The 19,477-nt window shown below is 39.5% G+C and overlaps 1 protein-coding gene across 3 annotated transcripts; it reads left to right on the plus strand.

The window, feature by feature from the left end:
* Positions 1 to 659: 659 nt before the first annotated feature.
* LOC141919470 (interleukin-1 receptor type 1-like) lies at positions 660 to 19,166 on the plus strand. Of its 3 annotated transcripts, none has more exons than XM_074815117.1 (12): positions 660 to 793; positions 1,683 to 1,869; positions 4,528 to 4,597; positions 7,888 to 8,131; positions 8,441 to 8,627; positions 9,447 to 9,609; positions 11,576 to 11,641; positions 12,190 to 12,310; positions 14,434 to 14,582; positions 14,881 to 15,024; positions 16,359 to 16,520; positions 17,017 to 19,166. In XM_074815117.1, exons 2-12 carry the CDS (start codon positions 1,822 to 1,824, stop codon positions 17,406 to 17,408), a joined length of 1,746 nt encoding a protein of 581 aa, XP_074671218.1. In that variant the 5' UTR covers positions 660 to 793; positions 1,683 to 1,821; the 3' UTR covers positions 17,409 to 19,166. The 3 variants fall into 3 exon arrangements, with proteins under 3 accessions (XP_074671218.1, XP_074671219.1, XP_074671220.1); XM_074815118.1 differs by having other exon boundaries at positions 1,683 to 1,866; XM_074815119.1 differs by lacking the exon at positions 660 to 793 and having other exon boundaries at positions 1,832 to 2,264.
* Positions 19,167 to 19,477: the final 311 nt, after the last annotated feature.

A 19,477-nucleotide genomic window follows, 5' to 3' on the forward strand; every position in this document is an offset into this window, starting at 1 on the left:
AATCGAGGTGCGGCCTCACCAGTGCCGAGTACAGGGGTAAGATTAAACTCGTACGTTCAAGCTTCAGAGCCAAGTATCTCAGTGCCATGTGGCAGTCTGGGGAACTGAGACCAAGCTGTCAAAGTAGCCTATTGAAGAAGCAAATAAAACAGCTGAAATCTCTGAGATGCTCCACAGTCTTGAGGGGATCTTTCTCTTCCAGTGACATGGTCTCTTCAACTAGGGAAGCTGCAGCTGCCCGTACTACAGAGGAAAAAAAAAAAAAAAAAAAAAAAAAAGTCCGTCACCCCTGATCTTGCAGTCCTTCCTTGCAGGACTTCCTGCCGGCTCCCCCCGCGCCTGCCCTGGGGCGGAGGCCGAGTCCCGGCCGCGGCTGCGAAGGGCTGGGGGATGGCGGCTCAGGCGGTGGGTGAAGTGAAGCGGCCGCCTCGCCTGGCGCCGCCGCCTGCCTTTTTCAACAGAAAGCGGCTCTTGCTCAAACTCCTTGTTTTTCGCAGCCTGGGTTTAATCCGTGCGCCGGGACACCTGCCGCCCTGCGCCTGGGCGGGGAGGCGAGGCGAGGCAGCCCGGCCCGGCCCGGCCGTGACGCGGGGCACCGCGGCGCCGCGCGGGCACCCGGGTTTGCCAGCGGCAGGCGGGGGAGGGTGAGGCCTGGCCGGCAGGAGCTGCCCGTGCGACGGGGCGAGGGCCGGCAGCGGCGCCGCGGCTCACGGGCCGCCCGGGCTTTCTAGGAGACGGCGGCGGGGGCTGCCCCCGCCGGGCCGGGCCGCGCCGGCAGCCGCGCAGCAGGCAGGTAGGCAGCGGCGGGGATTCCCCGGGGCGTTGGCCAGTCCCGGGGGAAGCCGCCTGCCCTCAGCGCCGGCCGCCGGCCCGGGAGCGGAGCCACGGGGCTTCCCCGGGCCGGCGGCTGGGAGCGGGGTTCCTACAGCCCCTTTCACCTGAATGCTTCCGGGAATACGGAGGAATTTAAATGAAGACTATTGAAAAATGATTTCCTGCCGTACCTGGCGAGGGATGACAGCGAGTCACAGAAAAGCGACTACCGAGATAGTCTCAGTTCCATAACTACATCCCAGCGGCGGGGTAACCCGGTGCGTCGGCACCGGTTAGGTGTGCCCCAACAACCCAGGAATGTATGGATTTGGTGTAATCATTTTTTTCTAGATCAAAAGCGAGACACTTGAGTAAGTTCTCTTGAAGAGGTATGGCGTACCTTGCAGTTAATAGAGACGTTTAAGGTAGTACGAATATATATATATATTTATGATTTACAATGATCATGGATTTATGTAAAAGAAGTGGTGTGATACTCTGGCTTTTTGTCAGTTCTCTCAATTCTGAGAACAGGACTGTTGCATGCTTTAATCTGTTAGTGTTTTTGAATAAAACATTGAAAGAAAAAGTGCCACAAGTGTGCAAAAAGTAGTGAAAGCCATGATTCTTCAAAGTTCTGATGAAACTAGTTTTTTTCTTTTAATTGAATAAGCTAACTTCGAAAGGACTAGAGAGCAGAGGAGAAGGTGGCTGTACTAATTTAATAACAGATTTTAATGAGAACTGTGCTTTACTATGTGCTGTCATGGATGCTGTGATTGTAATTCAGGTGTGTGTATCATTGAAGACCTTTCAGACGCTTGTCCTTTTTTTTTTAATCTTAAATTGATACAGATATTTCCTTTCAGGGTGAAACTTTATGGACATGGCCTCGGATACATGGAATTTTTTCCCCTCTGGAAAATTTGGGCAAAGTTAACTCCAGCTGAATTCTTTCCTGAGTGGTAAAGCTCCACAGGTCGATTGCAGGCTCAAGATGTGGACAAAATGGCTGAAAAAAGGGATAAATTTAGTTGTTTATCGTGGCGGAAGGTGGTAGGAAAAACATTTGCATTTGACTTTGTAGTCATACATTTGTTATTTTCATCACAATTTGTATGAATGCATATGCACAGAGCAGAGGCTAACTTTGCTATTGGGTATACCTTCTATAAAAATGGAAGTTTTTTCATCATGAAAAATTAGAGATAAGGAGGAGGCTCCTCAGAGCAGTTCCTGTGTCTGCTTTTACACAGGGCTATATATATTTGCGGGTCTTCCATGTTGGCAAAAGAGCAAGTTATAAATTTAAATAGAATGAACATTGAATTTATAGAGAAGCAGGATTCTGCAAGACTTTCCTTCAGAACATGGCAAAGTACTACTGCTGAATCTACTGATGGGGCAAAAAGCTGCTTGAGAGAGCATGTGTGAGACAACAGTAGACTAAGGTAACGCTGTAATGGAACAGAGCTTATGACAAAACAGTGATTCAGAGAGGTCATAAAGAAAATACCTGGTCATAAGTGGAGTCTATTCAGTCCCATTTTCTCTTTAAATGATTTTCATTATAATATTTGCGTCTTCTTTAAAATTTAAAACTGGAGATTTTAAGAGTTACTGTCCGTCACAATAGTGAAAAAAGTTAGAGCTTTTGTTCAAACACACATAAACCCCCTCTAGTGATTTTAAAGTTTTATATATTTATTTTTATACTCAGCATTCTTGTGGGGACTCATTCTTTCTTACAGCTAGGCAAGAAAAGACCTGCCCGGTAATTCGAACGGAAATTTGCAATGAGGGAGGGGGGGAAGAAAAGGGGAAGGAGGAAGAAAGCAGGCACTGCAAGAAGTGTGGATGACTCAGTATCTGGCACGTTTCTGAGTCAATTTGGTGAAGACAGACACAGCAGGCGGAAGTGTCATCTTTGACTACTGTAGAAATTGGTGATCAGCTAAAGATTCTTCACAACAGGGTGGGGTTCTCCTGCTCAGTTTGAATAATTGCATTTGTCCTTTCACAGTGCTGTAAAAACTGTGGTAGGCTGAATAGAAAAAAAGCAGTAAGGCAGGCCAAGTTAAGGAACAACCAGTCAGAGGCATGCAGCGAATCGATCCTTCTCCAAACACGTTAGGGATAAGAAGCCTACCAAAGAGTCCTGAGAGCAAATAGGTCATTCGGGTATAAAAAAATCCCCATGGGATGGGCTATGGGAAGATCCAAATATAGCAAGGGAAAAAAAAATTTTTTTTGCATTTGTGTTCATCTTGGAAGAGCATGGATTTCAGTGCCAGTACCTTTTCTTATGGCTAACCTTCCATGGAAGGATCTGACTCAAATTGAAAAGTCTGTAAAAGGCAGTTACAGAATGAACAAAGCACCATGACTGGTTGATACTAACTCTTGTGTTCTCTTGTTGTAAATGTCTCATTTAAAGCAGCTAAAAAAAGTGATAAATGTTTTTTTTTATCCTCCTTGGGTGATCAAAAGAGAGCCAGAAAAATAGAGACTGGTGAGCCTGGTATCTGCAGCAGGTAGAAACTGATTTAAAGATTGGAACCAGTGGAAATGAAATAAATTGTGTACGGAAGGAGTCAACAGTGAGTTTTGTAAAGGGAAGTCATGGCTCTCAAATACTGGAATTGTGTTAGAATCGTACACGTGTATGTGAACACATTGGATACAGGGGACATGGCTCATACAATCTCCCTTAATTTCCAAAAGGCATTCAGCAGAGTCTCTCAGTGAAGCCAGACTGCCATAATGTATTTATTCTCACATGTATAAATAAATAGGTAAAAGATAAATGATCAGTTCTTCAGGTGGAGGAAGATTACTACTGGAGTTCCAACAACTCTTGTGCTCAGCATATATATTTAATGATCTAGACAGAGAGAAACTGTTGCAGTGGCAGTATTTGCTAACAATACAAAGCTATTCAGGCTAGAACATGGAGGTGTTAATTGCAAAGATGGCAGAAGGATGTCATGATAGTGAATGACTGGGTAATAACAGCAGTTTTGTTGTAAAGAAAATCTAAAATGAAAACACACGGGCAAAATCCTAATGTCATGTGCTTAGTGGCTGACTGGGTTTACCTGATTTTTAACAATCAGTGATGAGATCTTGGGATTTTACTACATAGGCCCATGGAAAGATCAGGTCAATACTCAGTAGTACTCAAAGAACAAATAGATTGTTAGAAAGTATTAGGAAAAAACACAGAAAAATTTATTGTTTTAGTTTATAAATCCATAGTGTACCTATGTTTTGAAGACTGTATGCAGAGTTCTTTTCTCTCCTCCCCACCTCAGACAGGCTGTGGCATAACTGGAAATGATACAGAAGAGGGTGGCAAAGATGGTCGGAAATATGAAATCAGATTCCATCTAAGGGACAGTTAGACTAAGACTGTAGCTTGGGAAAGCAAGAAGCGGGGAGGAGTGTGCTACAGATGTAAAAAAATCCTGAGTGCTTGACAGGCTGAATAGGAAACCTTTGCTCATTTTTTTCTTCTGGTATAATAATTAGGAGCTGTCAGGTAAAACAAGCAGGTAACATGCTCAAAATAAGCCAAAGACAATTCATTTATTTCCCGTGTCCTGTATTAACTCTGTAATTCCTGTATTAACTGTGTAATGCAAACATTGACTTTAAACTGTGGAAGTCTATATTGGAAACCATGAATTAAAGATTTTATTTCCATTTCTGCAGGGAAACATGACAGCAAGAACGTTGTTTTCATGTAATATCACAACAGCATTTCTGTCTTTAATTATTGCAGGTAAGTTTATTGGTGGCTATAGAAGGTCTTGTTCTAAAACGTACTTTTTCACACAAGTAATACTAATTTTCTGTGAAAATCACTGTAAAAGTCAAAGTTATGTGCATGCCAATGAGTTCTTTTAAACAGTCCTAAAAGCAGGAACCTATGAAACATGGAATATGTGATATTTTATGTACTACCTTATCACAGAATCATTTAGGTTGGAAGGGAACTCTTGAGATCATCTAGTCCAACCTCCCTGACCCCCCGCCAGGGTCAGCTAGATCTGGTTGCCCAGTACTGTGTCCAGTTGGATTTTGAATGTCTCCACAAATGGAGACTCCACGACATCTCTGGGCAACTTGTTCCAGTGTTTGATCACCCTACCGTACAAAAGTATTTTCTTGTGTTCAGATGGAATTTTGTGTGTTTCAGTTTGTGCTCATTGCCTCTTGTCCTGTCAGTGGGCAATACTGGCAAAAGTCTGGCTCTTGGTTCTTCATTCCCTCCCGCCAGGTGTTTACACACATTGGTAAGATCCACCCATACGCTCCCCAAACCTTCTCTTTTCTAGGCTGGACAGTCTCTGCTCTTTCAGCCTCTCCTCATGTGAGAGATGCTCCACTCCCTTAATCATCTTTGTGGCCCTGTGCTGGACTTTCTCCAGTAAATCTATGTCTCTCTTGCACTGGAGAGCCCAGAACTGGCCGCAGTACTCCAGATGTGGCCTCACCAGTGCTGAGCAGAGGGGAAGGATCACCTTCGACCAGGTCCTAATGCAGCCCAGGACATCGTTAGCCACCTTTGCCGTGAGAGAGCCTTGGTTGCTTTGGCTCATGGTCAGTTTGTTGTCCACCAGGACGCCAGTGTTCTCTGCAGATCTGCTTTCCAGCTGAATGGTCTCCAGCATGTGCTGGTGCCTGGTCCTCACCTGATGGAGGACTTCATGTTTCCCTTTGCTGAACTTCACAAGGTTCCTGTCATCCCACTTCTCCACCCTGTTGAGGTCCATCTGAATGGCAGCACGACTCTCTGGTGTATAAACTGATGAAATGAGTTGTAGTTTTAACTTTACGGAATGTGTCTCTAGGATTTTTTTCATATTGGAAAATATGGCCATTTGACAATAACATCTAGATTTTTGTAAAATTGCTAGGCTACTCAGTTGCAACTGCTTGTTTCTGCCCTGCAGCTGTCAACCAGCAATCCAGTTCATGTTTAAAATATTTCAGGTGGTACAAATGCTGTCGTAATCTTGTCATTCCATCTTGCAGCAGTGCCAGACTGTTTAAAAACTTCATGAATTTCCATTCCTTGAGTTTCTAGCAAACCATTTGGTTGGAAATGATTCTGTTTTGGTTTGTTTTTTTTTGCCTATGGATGGACAAGCTGCAAGGTTCACAAATCCATTGGATAGTCTGGTTTTGGCTAAGTAGTCATATGGAAAGGTGATTATTTGGCTGCCCTCCCCCCAGTAGCAGGGAGTTTTATTGTCTCTTTAGTTATGTGTGTACCTTGTAATTCTTTCCTGCTCCATGGAAATAATGGAAGGCATTGGGGGAGGGGGATTTCAGAGAAACTGAGGCAAGAAGTGTGTAAAAAAAATGACACTATTTCAGAATATTAGCATTTAGTGGCAGAAAAGGGTTATCAGTTCCTGTGGCCCCAGGATTTCATAACCATCAAAGTTATTTTGGGGCATTCAGTACAGATATCTGAGCAATTCAATATTTTGATAAGTAATTTGGAAAAGATTTGTAGTAAGGTGGTGAGAACTGTGGATGATACAAAATTATCCCTTGGTAGTTAAAACTAATGCTCACTATGAAGAGGATGTCTGGATATTGAATGGTTTAGAGATAGAATGTCAATAAGTAAAATCAAATGGATGTGGAGGGGCGTGGAGGGGTCATACATGTATAGCAGAAGGATGTATACTGTATGTGTGTGATGTGAGCATTAAGTTAGTTAATAACCACTTGGGAAAAATGCAACTTTGACATCTCTGGATGCTCTCTGGAAGGATTAGCTCTGTCATCAGCAGTGGTCTGAAAAGCAGAATTTTTGGGAAGAGGTAGAGTGGCAAGCAGGGCGTTTCAAATAACCCCATGGTGAATGTGCACCAGTTGAACTCTGCAATTCTCGTCATTCCATCTCGGAAAGACTGTATCAGAAGAGGTACAGGGATGAGTGACAGTGTTGTCTGATACGGGATGGCTTCCATATGAGAAGTCATTAAATGAATGAGGACTCTGAGGTAAAGAGATGACTGAGGCATGATGTGATGGAGGTCTATAAAATTGTCAATACCATAGACTAGGCAGATGAGGGGAAGTCTGCTTTCCCATTTTTCATAACAAGAAATACATGATACCCAGAGAAATGATAAAAGCCAATGAATGGTTTTTCATGCAGAACACAAGAGGAAAGAAAGGGGTCAAAAGCAAAGTATTACTCTACGTGTTGTGTCCAACTCTCTTCTTACATGCTTGACACTGGTTGTTATCAGAAACAAGGTTTTGGGCTAGACAGACACTTACATGACTCTGTGTGGCTGTTCTTACATTCTAAAGAAAAAAGGAATTTTAGATAAATATATTACTGACTCAGGGATGTGACCATGGCATCCAGAGTTGGTGCCTTTCTTGTCATATTGACAAAAAAATTTAAAAATCTCATGGTGGTGTTCTTTTCCTGTATGAATCTCCTTGGGTCAGGAGGAGAGAAAATGAGCTCATTGGTAAGTGCTTGTAATAATTCCTCTCTAAATGCTCATAAAATGAAGGATTAGTTGCAGTTTCCATAGCAAGCTTAATATTTGTGCAACAGCAGTTTTAACTCCAGTGTCCTCTTAGGACATTTGGGTATGGAAGGCATAGTCTGTCTTGAAGACTTACTTTGACTACAGTTAAGTGAAGTTAACAAAGACATTAAATGTGAAATTTGTGTGTGCATGTGTATGTTTGTGTACATCCACATGAAACACACTGGAGAAATACAAGTACTTTAGTAATTTGCATCTGAACTGAAACATACAAATGGTAGTCTGTTACAAACAAAGAGAGTCTACTGAGTGTAAATTTTGCATTAAAAAACCAGCATTTCATTTCAGTGACATAACTATATCTGTATATCACTGAGTGGTACTCTCAACTGTAAAGATAAAGTATTATAATTGTGTTCTTAATAGATGTCTTGAGAATGGAGATGAAAACTCCAATGAACTTTGTAAACGTTAACAAAAATTAATTCAGTACATCCTTTTACAGTGTTTGAGGTTTTCTTTAATGTTTATCTCTTTCCTTTAGAGAAATGTGAAGCCTATAGTGTGATGTTGAGGCAAAGTCTTGTGCCTGACGGGCAGCCTCTTGCTATTAAATGTTCACTGGAAAAGAGCTTGAAAAGTGGAGACTACAACTTAACATGGTATAAAGTTGGTAACCAGACAGCTGTGCCTAGAGACAAACGTTCTAGAATTCATCAGCAGAAGAATTTAATTTGGTTTCTTCCTGCAATGTTAGAAGATTCTGGAGATTATGAATGTGTCATAAGGTGAAAGTTAAAACAAAATTATGTTGTTTTAGAAATGAGTTGCAAAGGGAATAACTTTTAGAAAGCAAGTAGAATTTGGGGGGTAAGAGAAATACTGATGAAGAAGGGAGAGTGTGTTCACAAAAACTAACTTTAGGTTGGGGAAAGTAAGTCTGATTTGGGGTTCTTTTTACTAGTAGACATAAGTAAATCTATTGGAGAAACTGTAAACTTCTCATCCTCTCTTTCTTCTCCAAAAAGAATTCCATATATTTTTGAGTGGGAAGATATTCCAAATAGTTTTATTTAATTACGTTACATTAATTGCAGGAATTTGACAAGCTGCAGGAAAATGTTTACAAAAGTAACAGTTTTTGAGAGGATTGATGGTTTATGCTTAAATGAAAAATTTGCTGTGGAGGAGGTGATATTCACATTATCATCTGCAAAGGTTGTGTGTCCACACTTGGATCATTTCAGGAATGAGAAGAATTTTCAGCCTGTTCATTGGTATAAGGTGAGAATGCTGTGTTCTGTACTGTCTTGTAACTGTCCATTATTTAAAATCTAAATCACTGATGTTTGTGAATTGTAGGAGAAAAACCAAAGGAGTTATTGTAAATGTGAGAAAAATGCTTTAAAAACATATTGGAAGAAGATGAAGACTTTTTATCTTTTAAAGGTGTATACAGGTTTTTTGATTAAGAAATTCAGTTTAGATGTAGGAGAGACGTTGACCCACGTATCCACCAGGTGGCATCTTTTAACCTGCTAGCAAACAGCACTGTTGAGAATTTCTTCTGTGCGGAAAGAGATTTAGTATGTCATTTGTGAGAGATGGCGTATCCATTATGTGCTCAATATTGTTCCATTAAATAAATGCCATTTCATACTGTTCATGCTTATTTAAAGGTTCTTTCTGTTACAAGAATGTAGTGCCTTCTGCAGCGTTCCTGCCTCATGCCCCTGAAGTCCATATGGTACCAAGAGTATTTAAGTACTTGAAAAAATTAAGCCTAATTGTGGAGTGATTAATCATTAATGAATACTTTTACAAATCCTGACACTTGCATTTCACTTTTTTATTTCTCTAATATTGAAAGTTGGTTTGTATAGGAAATGAGCTGGAGTGTCTTTGAATTAAAAACTCAGAGCCAAAATGTTTTGCCCTCGCTCTTCCTCAGCCTCTGCAAGGCATCCATTCTTTTTCTGTGGTCCATTGAAAGTTCAGATTGCATTAGAGAGAGATAAACCATGTTTCCATATGATAGTGACATGAATTCATATCACTATATGAGATAGTGATAAGAATTAACAGTTCTCTTCACACGTTTAGGACTGCCAGCTGCTGGAAGGGAAAAGGTTTGCCTTCTCAAACAGTGATCTTATAATTTTCAATGTGACTGTACATGATCGAGGAAACTATACATGTGAAACAACATATACCTACAATGGAAAACAATATAACATTTCACGAGACATCAGTCTGACCGTAGAAGGTAAGTAGGTGGTCTCATTGTGATTGTGTTCTTAATGATGACCAAATATTTGTCCAAGTTTCTAAAGACTAAAGCTAAAAGACGCCAATTTGTGGACAGACAAGCTTAGGGGTACTAGTTTTCACCTAAATATGAGGAAAAGAAATAATGGCTGAGAGTTTATATATTTTGTCTGTTGTTGCCGCCATGTTGAAGATCCGTTCCCCTGTTCAGAGTTGTGGTATGTCAAAGCTTTGCTGCCAGACCAGCTGCCAAGGTCCCTAAACAGCTGCTCTCTAAGGCTTTGTAGGCACAATACTTTCTGCTGTAGCTGCACCCTCTATCCTGCTCATCTTACTTATCTTTCTTTTACATTATCCTCTTGATGTAAGAACAACAAACTAAACCAGCCCAAATTATAGTAGTATCTTGACTGTGTGTCCCATCTGTTTCCTTCAAACCTTTGTCTCTTTTTGGTTTTAAGCTCCTCAGCACAAGAACTGCTGATCTCTGATATTGTGTATCTAGCTCAGTTCACCCTGATTTATGTTGGGGGGCCACCAGCACAACAAAAACTATAAAACTCCTTTGCTAGCACAGCATTATGAGATTGATAATGGATCACTGAAAAGGCTATGCTATATCAAGGTATGAAATACCAATACTGTTCTTACATTCCAGCTGATGAAAGATATTTTTAGGTTTACTAATAGTTTGCATTGCTATTTAGTGATCTCTTTCTGTGCTTGCCTGTTTTGTCTGTGTGTGTGTTATATATATATATATATACACACACATATTTATGTATATATGTGTATATATATGATATGAATTTGTGTTTGTATAATGTCATATGTATATGATGTGGATAAACAAAGTATGAGGAACATAAGGTCAGATCAGATGAAATGATCATTCTGGTCTTAAAATCTCTCCCTAGAACTTCTCTCTTAGTGTAATTTCAGCTTCCACTACTCAGCAGAAGCAAAATCATATCACTCCTTTGCTGTAAATGACTGAAGGCAGCTCAATTATTTTTAAAGACTCCAGCTGAGCAAGTCTACACTAAAATGAGTGATTTGGGTCCAAACAATGGAGCAGACACAGTTTTCAGAAGGGGAGGGGAAGGATGTATCTGGGGCAATCCTGTGTGCTTTGCTAGGGAGTGCAAACTAGATGCTTTATGATTTCTTTTTGTTAATTTGGGCTCTTGGAGAAACTTCCTTGAACTTTGAATATCTGATAGGGAATACTGTAAAACATCCTACACCTGCCTGAGACAGCTGGAAATGGTATGTGTGTTCATTGAGGGACCCTCCAAGTCGGGATTTCTTTAGCCATACTGAGACATTTCTAATGTAGATGTCTAGATCTCCACCTGTTGGTTACTCTCCCTTTGTAGCCTGTGGAGAGAAATAAACTTTTCAGAATGTCATCTATCTAGTCCTAATGTAAACATCTAAAAGGGGCCACTGGTGTTGTACTTCCTTGTAGTGGGAAGAATTGTAAGGCCTTTAACTACAGTACAGAAGTTAAATTTCCCCTTTATAATAGTAAAAGCCTAAAATAGATGAATTGCACTTTGAAAGTATTTGGCTCCAGTTTGTATCTGTGGAATGCTGGGCAACAGGCTATCCCAAGCTGTAGAGGAGTAATACTGTAGATATTTACCCATACCCTTCTCAGCACCTGTACATGCAACATTACAGGATTTTTATGCCGTGAAACAGCCAGTCCACCAGGACTGTGTGGAGATTTGTGGCGCTACATTTTGGAAGAGGTAGGGTGAAGAATAGTTTAGCTTCAAGTCAGAAGTAATGACTACTTGAGATACAATACTTTAAGTATTAAGTGATGTCTGTTATAAAATTGCTGACAACCTTGTCCATAGGACAGGGGGTTTTTAGGTTGTGCTTGGGTTATAGAGCATAGAACGGACTGCAACTGCCTCAGGTTTTCTGAAAAGCACTTTCTTTCTTTTGGTTAGTGAGCCCACCAAAAAAGCCTCCCGAAATATCTTATCCAAGAAACAACTCCATTGAAGTGGAACTTGGTAAGTAGTTTTCTCTATAAGAAAATATGATTTTGTATTCTAGTGAAAATTTATACTTGAGGAGTGCCACATTCTGTGTTTTCTTGTTTTTGTTGTTTTGACAAAAACTAGTTCAGTGACCAACTCAGTTTCTCTGTGTTGATCTCCTGAAGGAGGAGTGTTTGGGGGTGAGAGGGAAAGAGACAAGGCATGTTGCTTACAAAGTTCTAGGGAAATTTCTCAGATGTGAAGAAAATTGTAGGGAACCCAAGTGATTCTCTGTCACATCTGTTGCTTTCTGTCACTCTGGAAGAGATTCAAAGAACAGATCCATCTTTGAATCTGCAGGGAAAGTGATGCCCCTTCTTCCTGGATTTAGCCTCTTCCATCCTACCACTCTCTTTCTGAACCTGCAGATCACTGAGTATATAGACCCTCTGTTACATAACTTTTCTGAAAGTGTATGGGACCATCCTTAGCTGGTCTGTGTGGGAGTCTGTGAACAGAATTGTATAGATTTTAATTAGATAACGGAAATTAACTTTTCACTTTGTAATACAATTTTATAGGCTCACAGGTTACAGTGGATTGCAATACAACAGGTGCTGATGGTTATGAGGTGTTTTGGACAGGCAACGGTGTGTATATTGATGTATTTTATATGAGCAGAATTTTTGCAAGTCCCTATGAGTAAGTATATTTTCAGATTAGAAAATACCATGTTGGCAACAAAAGTGGAACTTTCTCCCTTTGACATTAAAATATTTAGCAATGTTTTTCACGTGCTTAAATAGCTTTCTTTTTAAAAACTTTAATGTTTGCGTCCTCCAATTCACTTTCTGCTTTGAAGTAGAAACTTGAAACATACTAGATGCAGGGACTTCACATGTGATTGTGCTCTTTTTGGTCATTGTAAAAAACTGTCTTACTATCTGACCTTGAGAAAAGGTGTTTTGTAGACTTACAGTCTCATAATTGCAGTATAGTTTCTACTGAGCAGGCTCTGGCCTGGCAGAGACCTCTTTCCTTTGGATCAAGCATGTCCAGGCACACAGTCTTCACACTGTCTTTTTCTTCTGTGTTCTCCTTTCCCTTCACATCTGCCTCTGAAAGGTTGCAAGAGGTCAAACGTCAAACCTGTGCTTTAAAGGAGAAATTGAGACTTCCAGGTTTAAGAGCCTTAAGTTAGAGAAATGTAACAGATCAGTGAAAGAGCTAATGGAAGACTTTGTTGAGGACATCTGTACTGAAGCTTAGTGGGGTGAGGAGAAAAGGGAGATAGATTTCCAGTGATGAGTTGGGGTTTGGGAGGAAAACAGACTTGGACTGACTAAAGCAAGAGAAGAGCAACTGGGAGATAAGGTGAGGGTGAAAAGTAGGTTAAATGGAGTTAGGAGAGAAGAAGTTAAACCTGACTTGAAAACGCAACTAAAATTGGAGCAGAAGGCAATCTGAAAGTTTCTTAGGTGTGACAGGTTGGGAACTAAAAATTGCAGGTTTTTTGTTAACCCTCGTCTCATGGTAGTACTATGAAGAAAAAATGTGATGATTTTTGTAAATTTCTCAAGCACTATCTATGACAAAGGAACTGATGAAGAAATGAGAATGGTATCTTCAAAGTAAGAATATAGGTGTGAGAAATAAGTCTCATCATAAAACAAAGGGGGAATTAAAATGCTGAATTCTTTGAGTGCTCACCAAGAGAAAACCCTATACAAAAGTTTTGTATTGTACTGTCATAAAGAATTGTAATGCCATAAACAATTCGGCCATAATGCAGAGGTACACGGTCACTGAATTGATATCACAAAAGCAATGTTATTTTTTGTACTTCTTAGCACTTCAATGGTCACCTTTGCAACCATTAGTCATTTGCATTAGTGATGTTGATTCATTCATTCCTTGTTACAGTATTCAAAGTAGTGTAACTTTTTGCTTAGAAAGTGAGTCATGTGGTCCTATATATGCCCTTTATGATATATTTCAAGCTTTTGTTTTGCATTTTAAATGGTAACTAGAATATGTTTTCAGGAAAGAATAGTGCTTGGCTAAGTAGACTAGTTAGTTAATTTTGCATTTGAGATCTACTGTTAACAAGGTAGTGGTATTCCTCATCTTACTGGTGGTTAAAAAGTTGTTTAGTTTGCACATCAGTCACACATCACGGTACACATGACTAACTGCATGTGCGGCATAATGAGCGTTTTTGTGCCCTTGTACAACGTATGGGGATAACCTGTGTCTCCTAATGGTGCAGCCTGAAGCTTTAGCTCTTACAAGTCTGTTGTGATCCGTGGGGTGAAGCAGCAGTTTAGACTGTGCGCCCTGCAGCTGGCATTACACTGTGAGTTGGTGTTGTCTGCTGCAGGTCACCCACCACCTTTGGTGTCCTCCCTGTCCCAGCACTGCTTACCACAAGATGACACCCTTGTACCAGGGCCTCTTTTGTCATATCACATTATGGAATTTCTCTCTCCACCTACCCTTAGGGGGGCTGGGAAGCCCGTAACAAGGGTTTGCTTAGGTTTGTAAGGTATATTTTTGTACTTCAGCCTATAGTAACCTTATATTCCTCTGGGGAAACACAGCTCCAGATACTAGAAAGTCTTGATGTTTTCCAATGTCTATGCTAAATGTCACTAAGAAGCATGACTGTTGTTTGGGTTTCCTTCGTATAATGTAATTGCTCATCTATTCTGAAGTGTTTCCATTTGCAGATGGAAACAACCGTTGTCATACCACAGCTGTTAAGTGATGAAGCCATCCCAGAAATGGCTGTGGTTTTATTACTCTATTTGTCGCCTTTTGGATAGGGAGGAAACTTCTTACGACGGACGCCCTATGCATTCTGTGAAACTAATAATTTCGGAAGTGAATAGTGAAGATTATGAACAACCATTCATCTGTCAAGCTTCAAATGCCTTTGGGCAGGTTGCATCCTATATTATATTAAAACACAGAGGTAAGAAATACTGTTATTTTTGAGGCCTGTGTTTGTCTTGACTTCCCCAGAAGGGCTTGTGATACCAAATGCTCATATACCATGTTGACAGAAGACAGGTGGATTACAGTTTGCAATATGTGTACCTGTACCTGTGCATAGGGAAGGAGTCACTATAGTAGTGTATTTATCATTATTAAAAAAAAGTAGGTAGATGGAAGTGAAAAAATGATACTCAAATTTGTATTACATTTGTGTGAAAGATCAGATTTGGACAAATTCAACACTTATAAGCCAATCTTTTTATATTTTTGTGCAGTTCCTGATATACAAAGGTGGCTGACTGGAGGGCTTGTCTCTTTGTTAATTTTAACATTTATTACTTTAATAATCTACAAGATTTTCAAGATTGACTTCGTACTTTGGTACCGTAATTCTGTCTGTGCCTTTGCAAGTAAGGAAGGTATGTGAGTGTGACCAGGTATGTTAGTGTAACTAGCCTGTTGATTTTTTTCAGTTGCCATTTTTTCTAAGCAATAATGTGATTATTTAGTAGAATGTATGTGGAATTTCCTTGAGGAATTTGCAGATACACACAAATACAGTTTTGGAGGGATTTTTTTCAGTCATATGGGTAAAATACATAATCATACTTGAGGTAGTAAGTACTGCATAATATTGAAGGCAGTTATGGTGAGATAGGTCAAAAAGAACTCGAGGTTATTTCCAAATTAGCATGTTGCTTTTTGCTTTTCTGTAGTTTCTTTATATGTGGATTTATGGTCACTCTGATGATGATCAATAGGTGTCAGCAGAGCTACATCCTGTAAACTAGCTGTTTAAAGACGTGCTTTAATATTTATATTGAAAATCGGACTCTCATTTTCTCAGAGATTAATTTTGTTGGTTTTTTTTTCCCCCCAACTTTTCTCTTTTACTCAATACTTTCCTTCTAAATCCTGTCAGTTATGATGTTTACATGCCAAAGCTAAAAAATGCTACTAGTTCTCTATTCTGTGATTCTTCTTATGTGTTTTGATTGCTGTGATGTAGACAAATACATTGGACAGGTGTGAAAAAAGTGGAGTAAGTGCAACATTATAGATATATTGCATGGCAGCGCTCAGAATTAGACTGTCTGAAGTTCCCCATAGCTTGAAAGTAAATGGATTACGTGCATTGAGATAGTTAACATTTACTTGTGGCTGTTCTAAATGCTTTCACAGAAGAGTAATTTCAACTTTAATAGAGTTCTAATAAAAAAAAAAATCAAAGAAACTATGTTTTGTATCTTGTTGAACTAAACCAGATTTTGGTTTGGTTTCTTTGTTACTGTTTATTATGCAATTTTAACTCTCAAAACCTCAGCTGCCTTCTGGCCTTTCCCCAGCCAGAATTATTACACAGAAGAATTGCCATTTTCCACCCTCTCTTGTGGTTAGTCAGAAGTGGACATAACTGCTGTTGAGTTTGTTTCAGGAGAGGTGGTGAAGAAAGTCATGCAAGAGGACACTTCTTAATGTCCTGGCATCTCTGGGGTTGGGGGCTCCTTCCTGCACATCCCATGTCCTGCATCCAGCTTGCTTGCTGGCACATCTGTCCCTGTGATGGGAAAAGAAGTCAGGTTCTGTGGCTGATCATCTTTTGATTTGTAGAGCATTTTAGTGCTTTGACATTCTGTCTGATAGGTGAATCAGCCCCCCATTACTATTTTTAAACAGTCCAAAATGAAACCTTGCTATAAGGGCATGTTGCTGATTTTTAATTTTTTAATAGAAACATTTGTGTTTGTTTTAGATGGGAAAATCTATGATGCATATGTCCTGTATGCAAAAAGCAGTGGAGACAGAAGTTTCTGTCGTCTGGAAACCTTTGTTCGTAGAATACTCCCTGATGTTTTAGAACAACAATGTGGATATAATCTCTTTATATTAGGAAGGGATGACTTACCAGGAGAAGGTATGCTTTAATTAGTAGAGTTAATAGGTTGTCTTTTGACACATTGTTCTCGGGTTAGAAGGTTATATATACAATATATCTATTTTTGGAAAAAAAAGCTGTATTTGTTTATTTTTAATGGATAATTTTTCTATTTGTCCAATGGACAATTTTTTTATTTTTAATTTTTTTGGTTTCTTACCAAAAATTCTATTCTGATGTTATGAGGGTCTGCACTTTCTTTTTAGTGATGAACAAATGAGGATTCATCAATGTTAATAATATTTTTGAGGTTTTTCTGAATCGTATCTGCTCCTGGGGACTGAAGAAAACAGTTTTTATCAGTAATTTCATGCAGTGGATCATGAATCACGAATGACAGTGTGGAGATCTTAAACCTACCAGTTGTCCTCTGAGCTAGCCACTGTTTCATATATATGCAATTTTAAAATTAAGAAATATTTTACATCAGTTAAAGTTTCTATGCAAATGTTGATTGTTCCTTCATTACTGACAGCTGTGGTCAGTGTTGCTGATGAAACCCTTAAGCAAAGCAGAAGACTGATGATTATTCTGGGATCAGAAACATCAAGTTGCTGCCTGTTAGAAGACACCTCTGAACAACAACTAGCTATGTATAATGCTCTCATCCGTGATGGGATTCAAGTGATTCTTATAGAAATGGATGAAATACAGGACTACACAGGCATGCCAGAATCAGTCAGGTACATTAAGCAAAAACATGGAGCTATCCAATGGAAAGGGGACTTCTCAGAGAAATCTTGTTCAGCAAATACAAGATTCTGGAAAAATGTACGCTATCAAATGCCATCTAGGAAGAAGGTGTCTTATTCTGAAGTGTATTTGTTACCCCTAACTTTGAACAATTCTGCAGCAAAAGGAAGTTAAGGTGCACTTATTAAAATAATACTGAGAAGGTAATTCTGAAATGCGGGTTTTCTAACACAAATTCTTTATATTACAAAGTAAACGTTTTCTTCAGGGAGTAAAAACTACTGATCCCTTCCCCAAATTACACCCAAAAGAAAAATTCTGTGCAACTTTATTTGTGTTCTGGGTTTTGGATAGTGACACAATTTGTTGTGTTAGTCTCACACAGATATGAGACGTAAACATTACTGATGGTGGTAGGCTATTAAATAGTCGTGGTCCATATAAATGCAATATCCACTGAAGAAGCAGCTGTGAAGTCTATTTTTTAAAATTGAAAACTGCAGTTGATAAGTTAAAAATCTGTTTCTGTCGTCAGCATTTTCTTAGTCATTGTGTTTCTCTTTTTGTCACCTCTCTGTGATTGTCGGACTTCCTCATTACTGCAAGAGTCAGCACTGTGCAAGCTTTGGGGTCCCCTCCTGAGCAACAGGCCTTATCCTTGCTTCTTGAAGGAGTTGGGGAAATACATGACATAGCAGGTATATTTAAAACTCCTCACAACACTAAATATGTTTCAGCTGAACAGTTGGTACCAAATGTGTTCAGCAAATGGAATGGAATCCATGGCTTTTTAGACATTTGTTGAGTAATTCTGTGATACCTGTTCTCTGGGGTGTTTCTAAACTTAGTCTGTTGAAATGGTCAGGAAACTGAAAATATTTCAGATTTCTTGTAAACGGGAAGCTTTTTAGACTGTGCTGCTACTCTGGAAATCAGATGTTCTCATTCCGTGTCTCAACTGTGCTATCTCCAAGCACAGAAGTTCACCGAGAATCTATCAAAGGACTGTGCTTGGGCTGCGTATCCTGGAGAGAGTGGAAAATGGCCAGTTCTGAAACACGACTAAGTGCTAATGACAAGAAATAATATCTTGTCGACTTGTGAAATTAAAAATTAGAGGCCTGTGGCTGTATCAGTCTGCTTGGGAGGAGCTTGGTATTTCTGGACCCCAATCCATTGTTCTGTGTGCATCACCATGAGAAAACGACATGCTGCTTCCTTTTCAAGGTGGTCTGAAGTGGCAAGAGTTTTCATGCTCCAGCCTTGAAGAGCATCATCTGAATGCAAATGTGAATTCTGCTTGCTTTTTTTGTTCTTTTCTGAAGTAGGTTCTTACATTATCTTTATTGCCAGGATAGCATCTGTCACTGAATTCCTTTCAGCTGGTTCTCAGAAGTGTGTATGCTGTAGAATGTACTCTTTGTTGGGCTGTATTGATGGAAGAGAAAGCAAGGTCCAGGAGGTCAACATACGTTTAAAGTGAAAGATTTGCAATAGCATTACATGGTACCTTTTCTTGGAGAAGGTCTAGCAAATACTCCTTGTGAGCAGTGTCTCATCCTCCTGGCTGTGTTCACAGCTGTGTAGTTTTCCACAGCCTCAACTGACTAGAGACTTCTGAGATGTTGCCATGAAAACCGAGAACAGGATAGATCCATCAGATGAGGTACCATTGTTCTAGTAGATGTTGACTCAGTCTTCTTTGGAAATGCATAACGTTTAGGCTGGAACCTTTAAAAATAAATTTAGGAACCTAGAGAGTTTAGATAATCATTATTGTCAAATTTTTACATTGTGTTTAGACTTGGACTTGCTCAGAAGGGTGTTGAAAAATTACACTTTCCTTCAGAGATTTTTTCACTTGTGTTTAAAAAGAGAACCCTCTTATTTTCCATGTAGAATGAGAGAAATAATAAAGAAAAGATGTTGAAACTGTGGTAGTTTTTTTTTTCAACTTCCTAATTTCATATGCTTTGAAATAAAAATATACCCATGACTGTAGGATTTGCAGTAATACAGATAAGTAAGTTGTGCTGGTATTTTTTCTTTCTTCTGTGAATGTGCTATTATGATTTCTGGCCAATTTTTTCGTAGTTCATTTCAGAGGTTTGCTATAATACACAAAATAAGCATTTTCCCACTAAATGAAACTCCTAAAGACTCTTAAGTGACGACAGATGATTGTGAGTTAGCATTTATCTACCTGATACTTTCTTTTAAACACATTTAGTATGATTATGTAG

This window comes from Strix aluco, chromosome 2 (assembly GCF_031877795.1).
Source record: "Strix aluco isolate bStrAlu1 chromosome 2, bStrAlu1.hap1, whole genome shotgun sequence".
NCBI classification, from domain to species: domain Eukaryota; kingdom Metazoa; phylum Chordata; class Aves; order Strigiformes; family Strigidae; genus Strix; species Strix aluco.

Coding starts and splice junctions, on each gene's coding strand:
- LOC141919470 (XM_074815117.1), top strand. CDS start 1,822: ATGGCTGAAAAAAGGGATAAATTTAGTTGTTTATCGTGGCGGAAGGTG. Junction 9,610..11,575: donor CATCAGTCTGACCGTAGAAG/GTAAGTAGGTGG, acceptor TCTTTTGGTTAG/TGAGCCCACCAAAAAAGCCT. Junction 15,025..16,358: donor TGCCTTTGCAAGTAAGGAAG/GTATGTGAGTGT, acceptor TGTTTGTTTTAG/ATGGGAAAATCTATGATGCA.